Below are 21431 nucleotides of genomic sequence, written 5' to 3' on the forward strand. Positions count from 1 at the left end.
CCTGTATCAGAAATCCTAAGGTACCTAGTAACAAATGGCTTTAACTCAAGAAAAAATTCAAAGCTAGCATTCAAAAAATTATGTAGAAATGAGATTTGATTTAGGATTGTTTAGTAAGTAAAGCATATAAACGGCTTGAATGCAAAATGAGAAAAACAAAGGCAGCAGAAGGCAAAATTCATCTATATTCCTTTGCATTATCAAAAGATTCCATCTTCTGGTACCTTTTTTGTTCTCCTTTTTTTTTTTTTTTTTTTTTTTACTTTCTTCAGCATCCCTAGGTACTTCCTCTTTCTCCTCATATTTTACAATTTCCACTTTTACATCTCATGTTCATTTCCTGAGTGTACTCACTACTTAACCTTTTTCTCTTATCCCCAAATGTCTAGTCACAGTATTTATTTTACTGTAAGTAAATGAAAATGTGGATTTTTTTTGCATGTCTGATTTAATGTTAATTCACAGCTAAAAAGAAATAAAAACATTTATAAGACAATTTTCCTCTACCAAAAGAGTTCCGAACCTTGTGGTAGATGATTTTAAATTTCAGCTGAATTTAACAAGCATTTTCTTTAAATTGAAATAATAGATTCTAAAGCTTTGAGGACACCCTGCTTTTGTACACCAGAGGCTGACAAAAATCTCTCCGTTGTCTTTATGCTGAACTTTTATGTAAAGCTTTTCTGAAAAGTGATTACCTTCCAGAAATGTGTGTGACATTGTTCTTCTACTGCCAGGTAGGGAATCAAAATCTATCCTAGGCAAAGTCTGGTTGCCCAGGTGGTAGAGAACAGTCCAAATCACCTGCAAACCTGGACTAGGTGAACCCGCAGACACTAAGATATGGCATCATTTATCTTTATTTTGCCATTAGAAATTTGCATACTTTTCCAGAATTTGAGTTTAGGAAAGCCTAATTTGCAGCTCTTGGTTCTCTGATAATATATCAGGCTCCAAAAACTGATTGATGGGTCAGGCACTACTGTCTAAATATGAGGAATAAACAACATTTAATTGAAGTTTTAAAAGACAAGTTATACTTGTGCTCTGTGGATCTTCTCCTATGTATGCCTAAAGAGTAACTTTAGAAACTGTGGATATACTTTCTGGAGAATGTAATATGTTTGTTATTTGATCCAAAAAGGGTTTGTTTTCCAATTACTCAAAAAAGAATCTTTAAAATTTAAGGGTATCTTTAAAATCTTTAAAATAAAAGGGTATGCCAAAAAATTATTCCTACATTTCAGATTACATTATTTGATTTACATCAGTAAATCAACTTTCAACTAAAGTTAAGGATTTTAGTAATATCTGCTGTTTTCCATTTGGGATTAAATACTTTGTATGAAAAATTCTTCTTTGAAATACAAGGAGTATATATGTTATGTCAAATAAGATATTTTCCTTTTAGTTTATCTTGGAATGCACACATACTTAACGTGTAGTTTGGATTTTGTTGATGCTTCATTTGTTTTCACATCTAACTGAAAGATCAGCTATGTCTTTCTTATAGGTTTTAATCCAAGAAGTGGTATACTGATCAAAACCAGTATTTATACATTTTTCCATGTTCTTCATACTCTCTGTTTCTAGCACTGCATTATTGCTTTGTCACCGTTGCTTAGAAAGAAACTTAGAGATGGTTGCTGCCTAAACAGTTGGAGTCAACATCACCAAAAAAGGCTTCTGCCGTACAAGTCTTTTGATGATTTCCTTATGTGTCTAATATGCATTTAAATTAATTGGGTTTTCCCCTGTGTCTGTAAAAATGTGAGTAATAAAGTTGTTATGACCAGGACTGCAAAGCAACAGGAGCACATCATTTTGAAGTCATTGACATTTACAATTCCTCAGAAAAGGGCAGAGGTTTAAAGTATGAAATGAGTCACAGTATACATAGAAAAGCATTTTGCTTCCCCTGTTACTGAAAACTGAATTTTGAATCTTTAGTTTAGCTACATGTGACTTGTCAAAAAAGGTACAGTTGTTACTTTCCAGATGCAAGGTCAAATGATTCTATCATATTTTTTAAAGTATATATGTGATGAGTTGCTTGAATTAGGGAGGGAACACTCGAGGGTTAGTTTTCACCTCCAGGCTCTATATCTAGTTCTGTTCCTTGTTTCATGTATTTTTATTTCACTATTCCCAAAAAAAACCAAACGAAACAAAACCAAAAAAAAAAGCTTCACAGAATAGCAGTATAACTCCATTCACTATGTGAAATCATTTATCAAGGCTAAATAAGCTGCTTTTCAAAGTCCACAACCAACACAGGAAAGCACCACAAAAGGGAGTTATTTTGTAATTGTGCTGAAGTCTACTATATGAACTGGAAGTATACCTCTCAAGAGGTAACAGCATTCTACCTGGAAGCAGCACTTTCATAAAAGCAGTAGCAAGGCAAGGAAAAAGAGGGAAAAGTTATGCCGATGTGTATGTCTTTATGCACTTACATAGAGCTATTTCTTTTTGCTCTCACTTCTTCCCAGCTCTGATGACATGAAATATTTTTCCTGCAAACAACATTGAGGATAATGTTAAAGGGCTTTTACTAAAAGCTCTCTCAAAGCAGGACTTGCTTTAGGAACACTATTTCTACAAGATACACTTTGGCCTTGCTGCTGGTAATCATTGTGGTATGATAGGAAATCTCTTCTATCACACACATAGAAAATAAAAATAAATCTTTTTTTTTTTAAGTATTTTTTGACAGAAAAATGTGCAATTGCCTTTTAAAAAAGTATCTAAATTTATTCTTTGTCTGGTAAGCATACATACAAGATTATGACAGCAGAGATTCTTTCGTGACTTGCCTCCATCAGAGAAATTGCTTTAATTTTCTTCACATTTATAAGGAATTTCAAGTCTTTTGATGTGTTTTCAGTGACCCCAATGAAGATTATTTTCCCATTCCTTCCCCTGAGTCAGCTCTGCAATTCTGGTCTCTGTGTCACACTTCTAAGTGCAACAAATAACCAGAAAAAGCATCACAAATGACAATAAAATTTTTAAAAATTTATGCATACAAGTGTTTTGAGATTTCTGGTGTTATATCCAGTGAAGGAAAATTGAAGGCCACAAAACAATTCTTATTTTCATTTAATGAAATGAAGAATTTATGAAAGAAATGAAATTTTGTACACAGAGATCTTAATTTTTGCTGCAACTCAAGGCGACTAGCTACCAGATCCTGTCTGCAAAGTTCAGCTTCAGTGTGTGTTAAAGTAAAACTTTGTGGTTCTTTCTTTTATTATGATACTGTACACTGATAATAAAGGAGGAATTAAAAGTAATTGAGAGCATCCAAGTTGTACAGTAACAATAAAGAGCAAAAAAACCTAATTGAGAACAACAATTTGAATGGTAATACAAAGAGCATGGGATGTATCCATTTTGTCAGATACTCAAATAAACTTCTTCTCTTAATGTCCACAACACCCAGAGACATAAAAACCACTTTAAAGTAGCCAGAATTCTGTTTAATCACCCAGGTTAAGAGTGGTACTGCTGACATGATATAATAAAAGATTGAATGTCATGACTTACAGGGAATTCTTAGATGTTATTTCCAAATAAGTCATATGCTAAATAAGTACTATTTATTTTTGCAGGAATTTTTTTTTGTTTTAAAATAGGATCTGTTTGTAAAAGCTATGTAAAATATTACTCTACAAATTGTTGCTGTCTGTTGATATTTCATTCTGGTTGAGTTTTCTTTTTTTTTTAATTAAACACAGAATTCAACTTACTCTTGTTCACCTCAAAGTAACTGCCCATCCCACTCGCCCCTGTCTGTCTTTTTTGACTTTGCAGTCAAATTTGAGTATGATAAAATAAAGGCATAGAGGTTTTCAAGGTTATGAAGTTTTTTCAAGTTTAGTGGAAGTTTGTTGTGAGATAATGCCCTCATTAGAGTAAAACTCTGTCCTGGTGTACATTCTGTTGGCATGTGAATAATATCTACTGGGTCAGAATACGCAGCTGAAGCTAGCTAATACTGATGGGTGTTATATTTGGCTCAGGAAATTTTTATAGAGCACATGGATAGAGCAAAAGTAACAAGATTACTGCGTTGATATGGGTACTTGACCAAACATACAAATCTGTACAGAACTAGGTCTCATCACTACTTCTGGTTATAGTGCAAATTATTAATTAAGCTTTCACTGTTTCTTTGCTTTTTTTAAAGGATTTTTTAGACACAATTGAAAGCAGCAGCAAACATACACAGGCCCTGTACCCTGGTCTCTTCTTACTCTGTACTGTACTGCTAATTTTAGTTTCATCTTTGCTGCTGATTTAAGTGATGAGCATAAACTGGGCTTTGAGTTTGCTCTTTCTCAGCACTCCTCCCGCATGAAACACCTCCCAACACAAATCCTGAATTTGTTTCAGAATATTATTACTGTGTTCATAAAAGATGTCCTATATGTTCAAGTACCATGTCTGACCTGCTCCTTGGTCAGAGGTAGTGAGGACCAATCCCTCATGTCTTGTAGCTTTTTGTAACATCTAAGAATTCCTGGGACACTCAGGAATCACAAGTCAGCTCTGGTAGGTTAGTATTTAGACCATGGAGACAGAAGCTCTGCTTTGTGTATACTTCCTGAATGACTTTGTATGTACCTAGACATAACCTGAATCACTGTCTTGATAGTGATTCTACTTTCTTTTTTCTCCATGCATTTTAGCAAAATGGCTAGAGAAGGTGGACTTGAGTATCTTCCTCAGCAGATGTGCAGAGTTGGATGACTTCTAACAATCATTTACAATTGGTGTTAAAAATTATTAAGTACTGCAAACAATATTTTTGGTGATTGATGCTGCAAGTATCTACCGTGGTACTTTACAAGAGTATTGGGAGGTGTGTTCATCCAGTCAACAGTATTCATTCAGTTCCTTTGTGGGTTACAGGGTTTTTTTATTGACTTGTATTTGCTTTTGAGTATTAATACTGTACATTTGAGTACTGGATATATATTGAAGATTTATATTTTGTGTGCCTGAACAGAGATACCAAAAAGAAAATACTAACGGAATTAACATCAATGTTCCCCAGTGAAGAGGTCTGGGAAATTTCTCTATGTGCCCTTTCATTCTGGAGGCTGGCTCTGAAGAAATGTCCCAAGTTAAAAAAAAAAAAAAAAAAAACAGTAGAAGATATTTTGGGACAAATCAATAAAATTGATAATAATGATTTTTCTGTCATCAGGACCAGATGTTATTCACTCATGTTCAGAAGGCAAGAAGTTCTTTGTGTGCCTTTCTGGTAAAAAAAAGCAAGATAGCACTAAACATGGCTTCATCCTAATTTTCTGCCCCAAGAACTTCTGATATATTTAGTATTACTAACTGCATGATTTTCACTTTACAATATATCCCTACTGTCCCTTCTTCCAAGAGCTTGAGTACAGAGTAGAATAGTGATGAGAAATACACATAAATCTTCAAATATTATGCAATTCCTATCAATTTTTATATGCAAGCAGGAAGAATTTTGTCATTGTCAGAGAATACCCCCAGGCAGATTATCCCTATCTTGAAAATTTGAATAAACAAAAGAGCAGTAATGTCATTTTAAGCCAAAATGTAACCTTTGTTGTGTTTAGAAATGGTTATAAAGGGATTTTAAAGGAAGAGTCTCTTATGAACAAGTAAAATGTAGAGTAAGCAAACAGAGACTATCAGATGTTTGCAAGCAATTGGGGAAGAATGTTTTAAGTTACAGCCATTGAACAGAATAATTTCTGATAAGCTTGGAACTTCCAAAGGTGGACATCTTCCTAGTCCATTGTAATGCAATGTGAAAAACAGTTTTTCTTAAAGAACAAAGGCCATGTCTTAAAGATACATATTTTCTGTAGCTGTCTCCAGTGCGGTAATTTTCTGGACTTGCCAATGATACTGTAAATCTAAGTGAAAGAGTTTTTCGCTGGAGGAGAGTAGAGAGTTTAATGTACAATTGAGAATACAGGAATACTTCTGTAGAGCAGTCCTGGAAATGAACAGCAGACTCACATGTCATTTTCTATCCAGCACTTTCTAAGCGGTCTGGTTGTACTGCTTTTGCAGGCACAACAGCTTGTGGTGTAAAAATATGGTATCAAGAGTAAAAATTTTGATTTCATTAAGTGTCTGAAATGTCAAATTATTTGCCAGTCTCCAACTTTCTAATACAAAACAGAAATATATTTCTAAAGAGCCCAGTATGTTTTATCTTTGCTAGAAATTTCAGAAAATTTACCATTTGGAGTTGTTATTGAAAAGGCTGTAGCAGGGAATTAAGAACAATTTATAAAGGTCAGAGCATATTCCAGATTTTTTTTTTGGTTAGAATGACATCTTTTGTGCCCTACATGCAAATCTAAGTAAAAACATAAATTTTAGTTATGTAGCCCTATGGAGCTACCATGTGATGCAAAACAGTTCACTTCCTTTGTACAAGTTGATGAAATAGTTTACACTTCAAATGAGGAATTATTCCCTTTTATAAAAGCAATAACACTTTTCTTAGAAGAAGATTTGAAATTGTGTAACACACGACATTCTTGTTCGCCACACAGGGATTTTGTAATCTTGGTAATTTCCTAAGTATTACTGACTTACTTGGGTAGCTAGATACACAGCAAGATGTTGCTAAGTCTTGGTCTGACTAAATATGTGGTTTTAATTGTCATGTTTAACTTCTGATTTCAACTGACTTTTGTCTTGCCTGTTGTAATTAAATTTTTGTTATAAAACCATAAAATTGGATGTCTGGGATAGATCACATAAAATAACACGATTTATATACTGTAGTCTGTAGCTATCACATGCTTGTTTGGTATTGGATTTTGCATATCTGAAATTTTACAAAATTCTGTAATGTGATGTTTCATTGAGAATTTTGGTCATCAAGTAACTTGCCGATGACCTTAAGAATTCGATGCCAGACTTTTGCTGTAAATAACTATAATGAGGACTGAACAGAAAGGCTTTATCTGCATACAGTGTAATGTGCAGGTCTCTTCTGAATAAGGAAATCATTTAGCTGTCACTGAATGAAAGAACTAAAATGCTAGTGAACAAAAACTACCTCTGATAGATTATAGCAAAAATTCTGTAAATTTGACAGCCACCTTCTCTTCATTTCTCTCCTTGAAATGTCAGATAATACATGGATTGCTTTGTAAACCTTTATTTCTTGCAAGGAATGACAACCCCAAGGGAAACTTTCCACATTCACCTGAAGAAAAGCCCTTTGACACCTGGAAGAATCAGATGATCAGAATAAGAGAGGATGTGGTGTTAAGTAATTTTATAATTATTTTCAAACTATCATTTTATAAATTAGAGTTGGAAAACTTACTAAATCCTCAAGATGTCCCTGTGTGTTTAATTTTATTTTGTCCTTCTTAATGAGAAAGCCCTTTATACAGGAGACTAAATGCACACTGTTCTTATTTTTCATAAAGACAGGATTTTTATTAAACTATAAGGAGACAAAGGGTGATTCTTCTAGCCTTTCCAAAAGAACAAGATGGCTCTCAGCATTCCTTGCACATTAATATTTTCCTTTCTTTCACCTGTTCGAGACAGGGGCTGCAGGTCTCATGCTAGTTGTTTTAAGACTTGCCCATACAAACACAGGCAGTTAAAGTTCATACTTAGCTTAATTATAAACACTTTCTTAAATGCACAATTAAAGAAAAAGAGGGATGTAGAGGAATTAGTCTGCTCTGGCTTCTGTTTCAGAGAGAGAAACCTCACAGTCAGAAGACTACAACGATTTCTGTTCTGATGTTCACTGCAGTACCTTATGTATCTGGTGTACTTGCAGTCCTTCAAGGAAAAAATAAATCATGTTGAAGGGCAACTACTGTGGGGGGAAAATGTATTGGACTTTAGAGGGCAAAATTTATTTCACAATTAGGTTCATTAAAGCAAATTGTTCACTATCACATTTTTGTCATCTACTCAAGGCCCATGAGATATCTTCTTCTCAAAGGGATTGGAGAATAATAACTGTACTAGTAAGAAAGATTAGTTACTTGTTGCAGGTTTAATGTTTTAAAATGCCTTTGTAGTAATAAACTCTGTTGAAAAATACCGAAAAACATTTAACAGGACAAGACAATATTTTGCAGATGGAAAATGTGGAAATTCATTATACAAAGAACTGTAAGTAAGGAAACACTTAAATAATCTTGACACCATTAATGAATCTCAGTCTTTAATTGCTAAGTGAAAACAATGGCTGTACCGACTGCTCTTTTCTCCTTCTTAAAGGATTATTTCTAAAATCTGTGATAGTAATGAGAGCTCCATGGGGGTTAACCAGTAACCTCACCTGCATCACCATTCAATCATTTCTACACCAGTTATTCTAAGTTCTTTGTGGTTTTGTTTGTCTACCAAGACAGAGTAACATATATGTTGAAAAACTCAGAAAAGTAGTAATTGTGAGATTTTAATTTTCCTTTCACATTATGGTACTCAAGGTCACTTAACTGTAATGGTGACTGAATTTCAGAGAGAAAAGGTTCACTTTTTTTTTTTTTTTTTAAATTTAAAACACTTTCAGGCATTTCACCTAAAAGACATAGGATTTCTTATACCACAGATAAGCTACTTCTTCAGATGCTCATAAAGTATGCAAAAATTTAAAATAATTTACGAAAAGTCTATGTAATATTTTTGCTTGGTCTTTTAATTCTGGTGGGAGTACCATGAAATTTTTTTTTTAAAGGAGAAAAATAAATCAAATTGAAAGATAGAAAACAGAGTTAAAAAAAAATTTTTACTGTGAGATTCAAGAGTAGACGTATATTAGACATATCTTATATAGCATATTATATTAATATTATTAATATTATATTCTAATAGCAATATGACATCTATTTTTATATTATTAATGATCATGTTATTAATTTTATATAATCCTGTGCTGTCAATGACTGCCTTTCAGCTCTACTTAAAATGTGCAAAGCTGTTAATTGTGACCATGTCATAGTTATTATGCAAATGTGCACTGCAGGGTATGCAAACAGTTAACTAGGCCCTATGAATTTCTTCACTGGTTTCCACAAATTACACTGCAGGGATACAGCTCTTTTCAGCTGATGGCACTAGTTTACAATTCAAACTGTAATGTGCTATACAACAAAAATTTCAACAAAGCAAGGCTGGGCAAGATTAAAAACAATATGATGGAAGGGTTGAAAGTAACTATAAAATTTTCATCTAATCATGAGAGTTTGATTTTTCCCTGCCTTTCTGGTTTTGTCTTGAAAGCTTTTCCATATGGATTCCAAAGGTTTCCCATCTTTTTCTCTGAACAACAGGATTGCCTTAAATGTTTTTCATCTTTCAGGAAAATACTCCAACTGCACCCCTTTCCTGTTGGTTAATCAGTGGACTGCTTCTGTTTTTACAAAGACAAAAGCGTGCGTGCCTGAATGCACTAGAGTGTGAAGTGTTGGTGTACTTCTGATGTTCACATTATATAAAAATACCCATCTAGCCCAATGCAACATACATTAAGAAAATTAATGAGTATAATATTCCATGAAGATACCGTATACAGATCGTAAAAATAGTTCTCACTTGCCTCAGCTGACAGGTTAATTTCAGTTCACAGTTTGCATACAATGGCACAAGAATTTCGTTTAAGAGGTTAAAATGGGCTTTTCACTGTACTGTTTTCGTTTAGCACTATCACCTCTTTTCATCCCCACACATACTGTGAAGTATTTTGCACGTGAATGCATATATTTCATGTAAAGGGGTGTCGTGGTTTAGGAATGCTGTTCTCCAATTCAATACTCCAGCTAAAACCATGCTGCCACTTGCTCCCCCTCTCCTCCAACTGGAAGCACAAAAGGTAAGGGTTGTGGGCTGAGATAAGAACAGTTTGCTGGAAATAGCAGTGAGATAAGAAAATGAACAGTAACAGCAACAATATTAATAAGAGAAGGTATAGCACAAAGAAATTATTTGCACGGAAAACCTGCAAGAGTAAGGAAATACCAACTGCTTCTTCCCAACCATGTTTTCGTCCACTGAAAGGAATGCCCTTTTCCTCAGAAGGCAGACTCCCTTCTCCCCCACCCCTGCCAATGACGTGCTGGGGTATAGAAAAACACCAGGGTCCTGGACACACCCCCTCAACCATGTTCCCTTCCATCTGCTGCAAAAAATTAACCTTGCCTAGCCAAAAGCAGAACAAGAGGGAAGAGTAGATGCACTAATGGCTGTTCATGAAGAAGAACATGTATAGTACAAACACCAGTGGTGCAAATTTCATCATGAAACCTCACCAGCTCTTCTTAACTCAGATTTGAAGGGGTTTTATTGAGTGCTAAGCTTTTGGTCTCTGCTGAGAATATAAAATGCTAATAATTACATAATTATTAATGAAATTACAGCTGGTTGTTAGTATTAACCAACTAAGCAGTCCTATATTTAAATTATGTTTTCCAATTGTATGTTATTATCAGTTGCTTTATGACAACATGACAAAGTACTTGAGTAACACAGTTCTGAACTGTGCATTAAGAGGAATTTTATTTACGTGAAAATAATGGCCATTTATGAACAAAAACAATGAAAACATTTTTACAGTTGAAGTACACTGAAATTACTTATTTTAATTGAAATAGTAGTATTTCCTACAGATAAGTCATTCCAATAATATGATTAACAAGCTTTTACTCAGGCTTGCTTTCCTAAGCAGGCTAACAGATAAGTTTACAAATTCCTTTTTAAAAACACGGCTGTCTTAAATGAATATTTCAGAGCTGTCAGAATAGCTTTTTTTACTCGATGCCCAAACCAACCTCAGTCCAAAAGTAACATTAGTGATAGAGAGTCTTTCAGTGTCTTTCATTAATCAATATTAATATAAAAATCTTCTGGACCTCAGAATCACTCGAATGACAGAGACCAGTTTCTAAGTTTTGTGTGGAAAAAGGTGGACTAGAGCTAGAGAAATGTTCTGTCATGGCTATATATTTTTAGAGGGCAGCTATAGTAACACAGTGTGAAGAACATACAGCTCTTTCATGGGCAGCTCATATGTATTACTACAGGCATGAATTTCATGCCTTACATGCAACACATACAATGCCTCAACACATGGGAGATCTCACAGTGTCAAAAATCTGCAGTGTTACTGATTGTTCACAAGTTTCATCTATCACTTAAAATCTCTGAAAAATCTTTTGGCAGCTGGTTAGCATTCAGTATCTGGTTTAAATCAGCAAAGAGGCAGGAATTAATTGGATTTAAATGAATCCCAGTAAAATAGATGATGACAATTAGAAAATACTTCTAAATAACAAGCTATCATGATGGAGCTCAATCCCGTGAATTATGGCCAAATCTACAAAAATCCATAAGAAATGTGCTGATTGTGTTGGTCTTTGAATAGGAACACCAAGAAATTCCACTTCCAATTAAATAGTTTATTTGTAGTAATTTATTTTGTGGTACTGCTGACCTGATGCAAGTAAGATTTTTTCATGGCCCACTTGAAAGATATAAGAATTTTCATTCTGAAGCTCAATTGCTATTTTATCTGCACTGTAGGTTGCCAGTACTTCTTAGTCAGTGTGTGCTGCTTCGTTGTAAAATAATACAAAGATAACATTTACTACAGTCATTGTGCATTCTGCACGTTTCTTGCTTCTCCAACTAACTTGTGTACATCCAAGTGTCTATGTCACCACTTCCTTCTTGGTGCCTGTTTAGTATGCTCCTATACAACCAGTTCCATGGTTTTTCCATTTACAAATCACATTTTTCATCGCAGTACTAAATATGTGTTGTTTTTCTTCTAACCATTTACCTTGATTCTTGGCAGACTTCACAACAGAACTATGAGGTCTGCCTATCCAAGGTTTTCCTTTCCAACCCTCATTCTAAAGCATCCTAAACTTATAAAAAGATTTCTCTCTGACTTCTCCAGAGAGGTCTAAGATTATTTTCCTGTGTGATTTCATCTCACGAACATATAAGTCAGTAATATGGAAAGTTGATTCTCCAAAGAAAACAGTCCAACAGTATCAGTTCTGAAAGGATTTCCACTGTAATTACTTGGTACTAGGACACTAATTCTCTTAAAAATCATGAAATATTATGTTAGGGAGAAAAACTTAATCCTTCTCAAAGTATTCAGTTGTCTAGGCCAGCACTGCCTGTTTACTATGACCAAAGCAATTTTTGGCAGTATTAATAATGCTCAGGAACAACAGAACTGTTTTCTGTCAGGAAAAAATAATTCATGCAGGGAATGATGCTGTGCTGGAGATGTCCCCTGTGGAATTTCTGAAGGGCTGAAAACAATCACAAAACTTTAAGGCTTTTTGCTGAAATGCATAATGGATTTTGACCTCACCTCATTAAACAGCAGTACATAATACATAATGTATAAAACCCTCAACTCACACAATAAACATTTTACAACAGGGTATAAATGGAACAGAGAAGAATAGGAATCAGAAAAAGCCTATCTTATTGTTAAATTTACATGCTTTTGGAAATCATTCTGGTTGAAATGTCTAAAACATACAGGCATACACATATAAGAAAGTCATCCCAAGCTCTCTTTCTTTCTCTTTTGATGGAGAGAAGTCAAACACATCTAAGGCGCAGTTCATTGGATGGCTAAAATTCTCATCTAACTTAAGTCAGATAAATAATTCTCAGCAGGGAGTCCTATCTCCATTAACCATAAAGGGAGTCCAGGTTGACTGGCTCAGATATTCAGGGCTAAATTGTTCATATCTTACATTGCGAGATGAATTCCAGCCTCAGAGACCACTGTAATGAGGCTGCATAAGAACTCGAAGATGGGAGAATTAATTAACTCTTTGGCAAATGATCTTTCTACTGCAAAATTTACCTTGCAGACCTAGGGAACAGCACAAAGAACAGGCAAAGCAGTCTGCCTTGTGAAGGGGGCGTAGAAGAGATTGCAAGCAAATTCACGTGCAAGTGCTCACCACACGGAAACCGGCAACACCCTGACCACTCACCCGTGTCCAGCGGGACTGGAAGGGATCCCTTCTCCCCCACCAGCCCCTGCACATGGCCACACGAGGCTGTGTAGGATAACCTCGGAGTCCTAGCCATGCCCCTCCTGGCTACTGCAAATATTAACCGTGTCTTGGCCAGAACCAGGACATAGTTGCATTACACATGGGCAAGAACCACACAGCTTATTTCTCAAAGTGTATTTCTGGGTGTTACCAGATAAGAGGTACTGCATCCTGTTCTGTAAGTTATGTGTTGAGAAGAAATCTGTGTGGAAGTCAGGGTAAAGGTTTGTCTAAGCATCTTCCGGAACCCATTGTATGTATAATGTCCCAATGGCATGACAGAGCACAGTAACAGAGATTTCAGATAAGGGGCAACTTCTGTGTGAGTAATATGGTTTACTATACAAGAATTAGGTAGAAAACAGAAAAAAAATTAGTATTGACTCATATATAAACAGTATTCTGTAACCAGTATGATGTGCTTGAGTAATTCACTGAACTGAAATGCATAATCTGATATTTTTAAACAAACATAGTTCATGTGGTGAATATTTAATAACATCTTGTAAATCTACAATGTTTTGCACTAATATTAAGGCAAGTTATTTCAGAGTCTATAATTCTTAAGGAATAAATTGTTATACTATTTTCAGCTATGAAAAGATTTACATACACAGTCTATGAGCAACTGAAACTGATAGCAGAAAAAATAATAAATATAATACTATACCATAATGTTTGTAGCAAAATTAATCTTATGAACTGCTGATAATTTGGTCTAATTTTTTAATATAATAAACAACAAATTAAGTTTTTTTGTGGATGTGCAGAAATAAGATGACCACTGCACATATATAAAGGGATAATGCATAGACTTCTGTTCAGCTGTAAACTTATATTTCATTCTCTGTCTTGCTAGGAAGCCACAGGAACAAAAGATGGCATCTTTCTAAAGATGAGGGTTAGAAGTGAGAGCCACAAGCGTGTTACAGACACAGGATGGCTCTGCAGGAAACTTGAACAGAGGCAAGGATGTCACTTGATCATGTTTTGAAAGCTGTGTGAGCAGAGCATGGTGATCTCACTGATAGGAGGAAATTGAGAATTGAGAGCAGACCTTGTGTGAAACCCTTCTGAAGGCACTTTCATTTGGGAGCATCGTACTGTTAGGAAAGTGGAGCATTTTTTGGATGTGAGATGCCTGTGGACATACCTGGCTCATGGAAGGGCTTGAACTTAAAATACCTTTTTTGTTTCTGACATCCATGATTGGATTGGGGGTTTTTTTGCTTTATCTCAGTGTAAATGAGGCAGATTTTGCCCACTGTTATTTTTGATAAGTAGCTTCAGCTGCTGAGTTTTTATTATTTTGGCCAAAACTGTAAGCTTTAATGAATGGTTTGAAGTGTTGATGATCACTGTGCTGTGAAAGTGGAAGTTAGTGAATATTCTCATGTTTTAAGGAAGTGCAACCTTGTAAGATTCCTTTAAATTCAAACAATGCTTCTTTAAGAACTATAGTATAAAGTGAAGTTGTTTAAACCCAGTAGGCAATGTTTTTAATGCTGATATATCTTTAAATATGAATATCTGAGATGAATTGAGAAATCATTATTTCCTGTACATCATAAAGAATAATATCTTTTCTTTACATACATATTCTGAAACCTAAAATATATTGGAAAATATATATTTTTTTTTTTTTTCCAACTGATACGCAGTTGTGAGCTGTAGATTATTATATGATCCCATGAAATATTTTATGATGGGAGAATTAGAATATTATGACAAATAGGAGGAAAGTGTTGCCATTCTTTATAGGATAAAATAAATTTAAGCCTCCTGAAAACAGCAGTTAATGCAGTTCATATATTAAAACATCACGTTGCATGTATCAAAAACTAAGATGTAAGTTGAACAGGGCACGATGAAAATGTTTTCCAGGTAAAACTTCATAAGAGTTTCTGGTTTCTAGCTATTACAAATATATCTTCATCTTTTCTTTGGAGTTTTGTATAAATATTGTCACTTAAATTAAGCAACTAAGCAGTTCCCTTTCTTTTTTCCTTTACATAGCAGATGGTACGTGAACAATACACGACAACAACACCAGGCACAAGCCTAGAGAGGCCGAAGAATGAATATATCTACAAAATTGGAATTTATGGCTGGAGAAAGCGTTGCCTCTACCTGTTTGTTCTCCTTCTGCTTATCATCCTAGTTGTGAATTTTTCTTTGACAATTTGGATTCTTAAAGTGATGTGGTTTTCCCCAGTAAGTGTCCTCTTTAATTTACATTCTTGTCTTCTCTTTCCTGCCTCACCACTTCACTTATTTTGTACGTACACCAGCTTCTCTGTAGGTAATGGAAGGTTCTATTTTCTTTCTTCTCAATTGTGATTTGTACTTTGGTTGAAAGTATGTTAGAAAAATCTATCTTTGAACATACTTCCTCGTATGTAATTTCTATATTGGCAATAATTTTTGGAAGACTGAGGTTGTTGATGCTTTACATTGCAGTGAATTCTAACCATTCTATGAGAATGTATTTTACTGTTGTCTCATAGTCTCTGTTTGGCTGATATTTTTTAAATGTGTTTGCTGTAATTTTATCTCATACAGAATTCCTTAGTTAAAATATTGCTGACCGTTGCTGTGGTTTTTTAGCTTCCTTCTCCTATTTATCAGCATCTAAAATTTAACAATTTATTTGCCCAATTAATTACAGCTCGGAGGTAATTTTCACTACTTCATGCTTGAGGCTAAGCAGCTATATCATTCAGAAATAAATTTAATAAGTTTCCACTGTCATATATATTTTAATATTTATAATGTAATTTTGCATGTAGTAGATTAAAGGGTAAGTTTCAGAAGTCTGCAAGATACGATTTTAGTCAGAATGCAATAAAATGTATCAGTGAATATCTAAGATAAGCTAATTTGCTCCTAACATGCAGTTGTGATACACAAATGATTTGAATAGACTTGTTACAAGAAAAACAATAATAATAAATTTCTACAGCTCTGCCCTGGCTACTGAAGAAAGTCTTTGTTGTTAAACCTCTGTCACTAAGTGAAGACCACTTTATCTTATTATAAATATTTCTATACTTGCTAAAACGAAAGTATGTTAACTTTAAGTCCTACTTACTAATACAGTTTTTAGTGCTTGAATTCCCATGAAGGGTTTTCCCCCCACATAAATTCTTTACAGTACTGTTACTGTCATACAGATTACAGTGTTGAACATCTTAGATCACATAATTTTTCTCTTATGCAGCTCTCACGGAAGATGTGCTTTCAGTGCCTGCATGTCATAAATCACAGAGAACATGAGAAACTTGTAATTGTTTCTGTGTGGCTCAGGGTTCTATTTTTAAGGAGTTTTAAAAATTACTTTATGTTGGTTTGATTTCTACGTATGAGCCTGGGCATTTCTCTTCTGATACCAGTGAGGACTTAAAAAAAATAGCATTAGAGAGTCTACTTCTAGGAATGCCAATCTCCTCATAGTTGCCTGTGAGGAAGGCACCAAATGCCGTGATCTGCTGAGGGACAGTGTCCTTCTGCTTTTGCAACAAGAGCAGTGGAGTAACAGCTGTAGCAAAGCAGGTTTACATTCTTTCACAGAGTGGGCTATGAATGCCTTGATTACAAGGAATTTCCTAATTCTGTGTTAAAGAATCTGTATGCCTGACACACCCAACTGGGTAGTGATTTAACCGTAATGCCTTCATTAATTTGGGATAATTTTAGGGAAATACTGCAATTCAGCTAAATATCAACTGTAAATACACTTGTGCAAAGTGCACATGTATGTCACAATCCTCACAAAAGTACATGTGACGTTGTTAAGAATGGAGAACGTTTTTTACTGGGTATGGTTTTAATAGACTACATCTCTCGAGACAAGAAGTAACTCTGAGGATAACCAGAAATACCACCCAGAGAATCACAAGAGAAGCACTGATAGCCACTGAGTGTAAAAAAGATGTTTACTGCATGTTCAAAGTCTACAAGTATAATTGGAAACGTCACAGTCCTTTCCTGTGTCTAAGGAAACACCAACTGTGAAGAATTTGTGTAACAGTCACAGAAATTGCCAATACTACCATAAAACCCTTTTCCTGATGCAACTAAGCTTTTATGGCTCCAAGTTTTTTGTTACTGTTTGAAAAGCGAGGTATCAATATAGAGTCAGAATTAGATTTTTATGATTCTTGAGTTCCAAGCTTGACAAATATTTGCTGTTTAGGAAATGAGTTGATTCATGTATATCACACTTATTAAGCATTCCCATGATTGGGAAGAGTTTAAAAGTAATTGTGAAATATTATCCTATGCAATCATCAGTTATTTGGCAAATATTAATCTGTCAACTGTGATAACACTTATATTTATTAATTATGTTTTAGGTCTATTGTGTAGAGATTATAGGACTTATTATGCTTAATAGTCACAGTAAATATTGTCTTTTTAGCTAATACTTTAAAAACATTTGGTCCTAGTTTTAAAAAAATACATTAAGATCACTCTTAACAATATCACTCTTAACAATATTGAAATATTGATAGCTAATAAGATATTAACAGCTTTTTTCTCTGTAAAATAATACAAAAAACAAGTTGTATCCTCACTAAGGTTGATAAACATATTTAGAAAAAACACAACAAACATTTTTAAATACTTTTTTTTATAGTAGAGTCCTGAAGAGAGTTTATGCTCAAAGAAAACTTTAAACATACCATGACTGCAGTATGTAATTTTATTAGGAAAACAGTTTTTCAGTAATAGGGGCGTTGGTGCTTTAGTGGTTGATCAACATGGTTCTATAGCACAGCCCGTTCATAAGCCCACTCAGAGCTGACAAACTTGTTATTTAGACATCAAAGTTTGTTTTGTTGTATAAAAAGTGTTCTCTTTTTCTATAAAGCATCCCTGACTCTTTCATTAAGTAATAACTTGCAGTATACAAAAATCACATGCTATGTCTATTCAGAAATCCAGATTAAAATAATAATGAAATTATGAACAGAGCTTGAAGAAGCTCTGGCATTGAATTAATCCATGCACAGATGTCCTGCCTTAACCCCCATAAAACCAGACAGTGTGATAAATACCAGCAAAGAAGCTAAGCTGATAAAGGAGAACGTGAACCAGACGTAGATATACTGCAGGATGAATAGATTTTGACCTCCTTGTGAGAATTTGGAATGATGAAAGACAGAAACTTTTCTAAGCTCTATTGTTTGAGAGGCTTTCAGCATTAAATGTAGATGGCTAAATTGAACAGAATTTCATTGTTTCATTTCATTTCATTTCATAAAAGCTAGACTAAAAGAGAACAACCTGAACAGAGAATATATTCCTGTTCTCATGCTGCCCCAATTAAAAAACATACGAGCATCTCCAAATTGTGCACATTAATTCACAGGTATCAGATGTGTCTCATTCATTTTTTCCTTTTCTCTCTTGGAGTTCAGAGGGACAGGGTCTCAAGTTTTTTTGTGGGGATGAGAGAAGAAACCTGTGAATTCATTATATTCAGCTGTTTCAGAGAAGACATTCAAATAATTATGCCTTGAGCTTGGTGGATAAGGTGAAATAGAGTAATTTAAAAACTAGCATTATTTTTGCATGAAAATCAGTTTGAAAAAAGGTTGGTTTTTTCCCCCTGGATGACATATCACCTTTTGCATATAATGGAAATTTCAGATTCTGTTTTTGACATAATGAGGCTTTCTGAGCACTAAAGGGGACTGCTAATTTTAAGAGTTTAGAAACTAAGAATCTTAAGGGTTTTAGGGCTGCAAGGATGTTAGATGTCCTGTGGACAATTCTGAAGATCCAGTAGGTCTGAAAGAGGGGAACTTCAATGTCTCTGGTATCTGCTGAAAGACATGCGTGGCAGGATAGAAGCAATGAAGATTTCTAGAGGGTGTCAGCAATAACTTCTGGATAGGACAATTAAAGGTGGCACACAGCTGGATCTGCTACTCAAAGGATCCCATGGAAGCCAGATCTGAAAAGTAAAGTTACCCCAAAAAGCTTGATCAAGTTTAAGGACTGTATCCTCCAAATGTAGGAATGATCAGTCCTGATACTCAGGAAGTTAAATATCCTGGCTTAGCTAGGCAGGTTACTTGTGATGGAGCTTCAATGCAAAAAGCAGTATAGAAGAGTTGGAAGCGGACACAGGCTACAAAGAAGAAATTTGGAAACGTTGTCTGGGCCAGGAAATGTGTCAGGCTTTCTGTGTCAGGAGTGCCAAAGCTCAGCTTCAGTTAAGAATTACAAAGGGCAAATGGCAACAAGATGGTCTGCATCCATTGGTGCAGAGAGAACTGATTCTCTTGCAAAGCCACCCTCTGCAATGTTTGAACAGTTTTGGAGACTGGGCAGATCCTCGCTGACTGGGGGAATGTAAGTATTGCACTTGTCTTTAAAAAAAGAGGCCGTGGGTTTACCAAGGGTGAATGATGCCTGACCAATCTGATTGCCATTTTATGATAAAATGTCTGGAATTACAGATGTTGGGAGGACACAAAACAGCATTTGCCTTGACTTTAGCAAGGCTTTTGACTCCCTCTCAAAACATTCCTGTACCCTAGTTGGAACATTACAGCCATGAGGAGTGGACAAATGAGTAAGTATAAAAAAAAACGAGCTGCCTGGGTAGTCGGGCTTGGAAGGTAGATGCTAATGTGTTGTGGTCTGCATGGAGGGCAGTAGTAAGCATTGCAGTTGTCTTGTCCTTTTCAAAAACTTTATCAACGACTTGGAAGAGGTGACAGAATGCTTGCACACTAAATTAGCAGGTTATACCAGTTTGGGGGTACCCATTCAATCCTTCCAAGGCTCAGGCTGGAGGTCATGCTGGCCCTAGTCCAGGATTGTCATGCTAGTGCTCTAAAACTCAAGTGTGAAAGATGTGCCTGATCAGATGATTACCATTCCTGATGCTCTAGCAAATCTTCTTCAGAAACCCTTCATTAATTCAGTTATTGTGTTGTTTAGGTTCTGCTACATTATCATAACACCAGGAAGAGTTGTGTGCCAAAGATTATTTCTAACTTTTTTTAGCCTCTGATGGAGAAACCCATGTTTTCCATGGATTTTAGTGGATGCCCCAGCTATCGTGGTCTCCTGGAATAAGAAAGGAAATGGCACTGTATTTCATATTGATATGGACAGATAGTAATGCAACTACAGTGTTCACCAGAATAACTAGTTGCCTTTCTTCAGTGTGGAGTTTCCTCTGACAAAAATTTTAAGCACAGTGTAAGAGGAGTAGACAGGTCTTCATAATTTTAGATGCACTGTTAGTCAAGCATAATTCAAATCTGCACTCAATCTCAAGTTCTCCTGCCATCCGTATCAAGTTCTCCTGCCATCCATATCAAACCTTACTTGGGTTTGAGTCTAACAAGAAGAAAGTCAAGTCCTAATACTAAGCCTTAGAATAACCCCTGAGTCACAGGGAGTAACTTGCTCTGTGGAGGGCCAAGCGCACAATGTCCAGTCCAACAATGCATATCCTAAGCACGGTTATTCCTAAGAACAGGACAAATATTTAGCCTGCACTCCATCTGGACATGAGACAAAGGCAATGAGAACTGGGAGGGTTTCTGTGCATTTAAGGTAGATTGTGGGCTTTTAGTTTCTCTGTTATGCACATAAATTTCTGGCACTGGAATAAATAGGGCGATTGCCACAGTTATACAAAAAACACAGGGTTTTCCAAATACTGACATTTGGCTTAATTAGTGAGTACTCTACCTGTGTAGCCGTTCCCAGAAACTTTTATCACAGACATAACACCTTTCTAAACTTTTAGGGTTCTCATTAAAAATCAATATTGACAAAGTAATAAAAATTCTTTTTAAATTATTTTTTGAAGTTTTCTGTATGGCAATAGTAATTTGTTGGTAGTTCATTTAATAAGACATGTCGAAAAGCAAACTATAGATAATCTTACTATATATACATATTAGTTGGCTGATAATGATACTGGTCTAAATCTATAAATGCTACATGTATTTTGAAATAAAAAAACCTGATTTTGAAATAAAATACTTGTGTAAACAACTACTTAAGCACTTGATAAATTCAGGCACTGAAGATGGAGGGAATTACTTAAGGAAATATAAAAGTATGAAACTAGGAATGTGATGAATTGAGAAAGCAAAATTTTAACTGAAAATCAGGTAACACTTTCTGACAGCGAGACTTAGTAGACTGTGTAATAGTATGTCTTATTAAATTGGAGATGCTCAATCATTTGGAACACCTAAAACTAGACCAGACAACGGTGAAAATGTACAGTAAAGAACACTTACAGCAGGAGTTCTTCTTCACTAAAGACATACATTAGTGGACTTGTACAGCCTTTCCGTGCATTTTGTGATT

The 21431-nt window shown here is 35.1% G+C and overlaps 1 protein-coding gene across 6 annotated transcripts in view; it reads left to right on the forward strand.

The window, feature by feature from the left end:
* Positions 1 to 21431, forward strand: part of SGCG (sarcoglycan gamma) — a 109403-nt gene that overhangs the window by 38805 nt on the left and 49167 nt on the right. For 4 of the 6 annotated variants that reach the window (XM_032099429.1, XM_032099426.1, XM_032099427.1 and 1 more), the window contains one exon: positions 15099 to 15296. In XM_032099429.1, coding sequence (XP_031955320.1) covers positions 15102 to 15296 — 195 coding nt within the window. In that variant the 5' untranslated portion in view covers positions 15099 to 15101. The remainder of the gene's footprint in view (positions 1 to 15098; positions 15297 to 21431) is intronic. The other 2 variants (XM_032099428.1, XM_032099430.1) reach the window with 1 other exon arrangement.

This window comes from Corvus moneduloides, chromosome 2 (genome assembly GCF_009650955.1).
Source record: "Corvus moneduloides isolate bCorMon1 chromosome 2, bCorMon1.pri, whole genome shotgun sequence".
NCBI classification, from domain to species: Eukaryota; Metazoa; Chordata; class Aves; order Passeriformes; family Corvidae; genus Corvus; species Corvus moneduloides.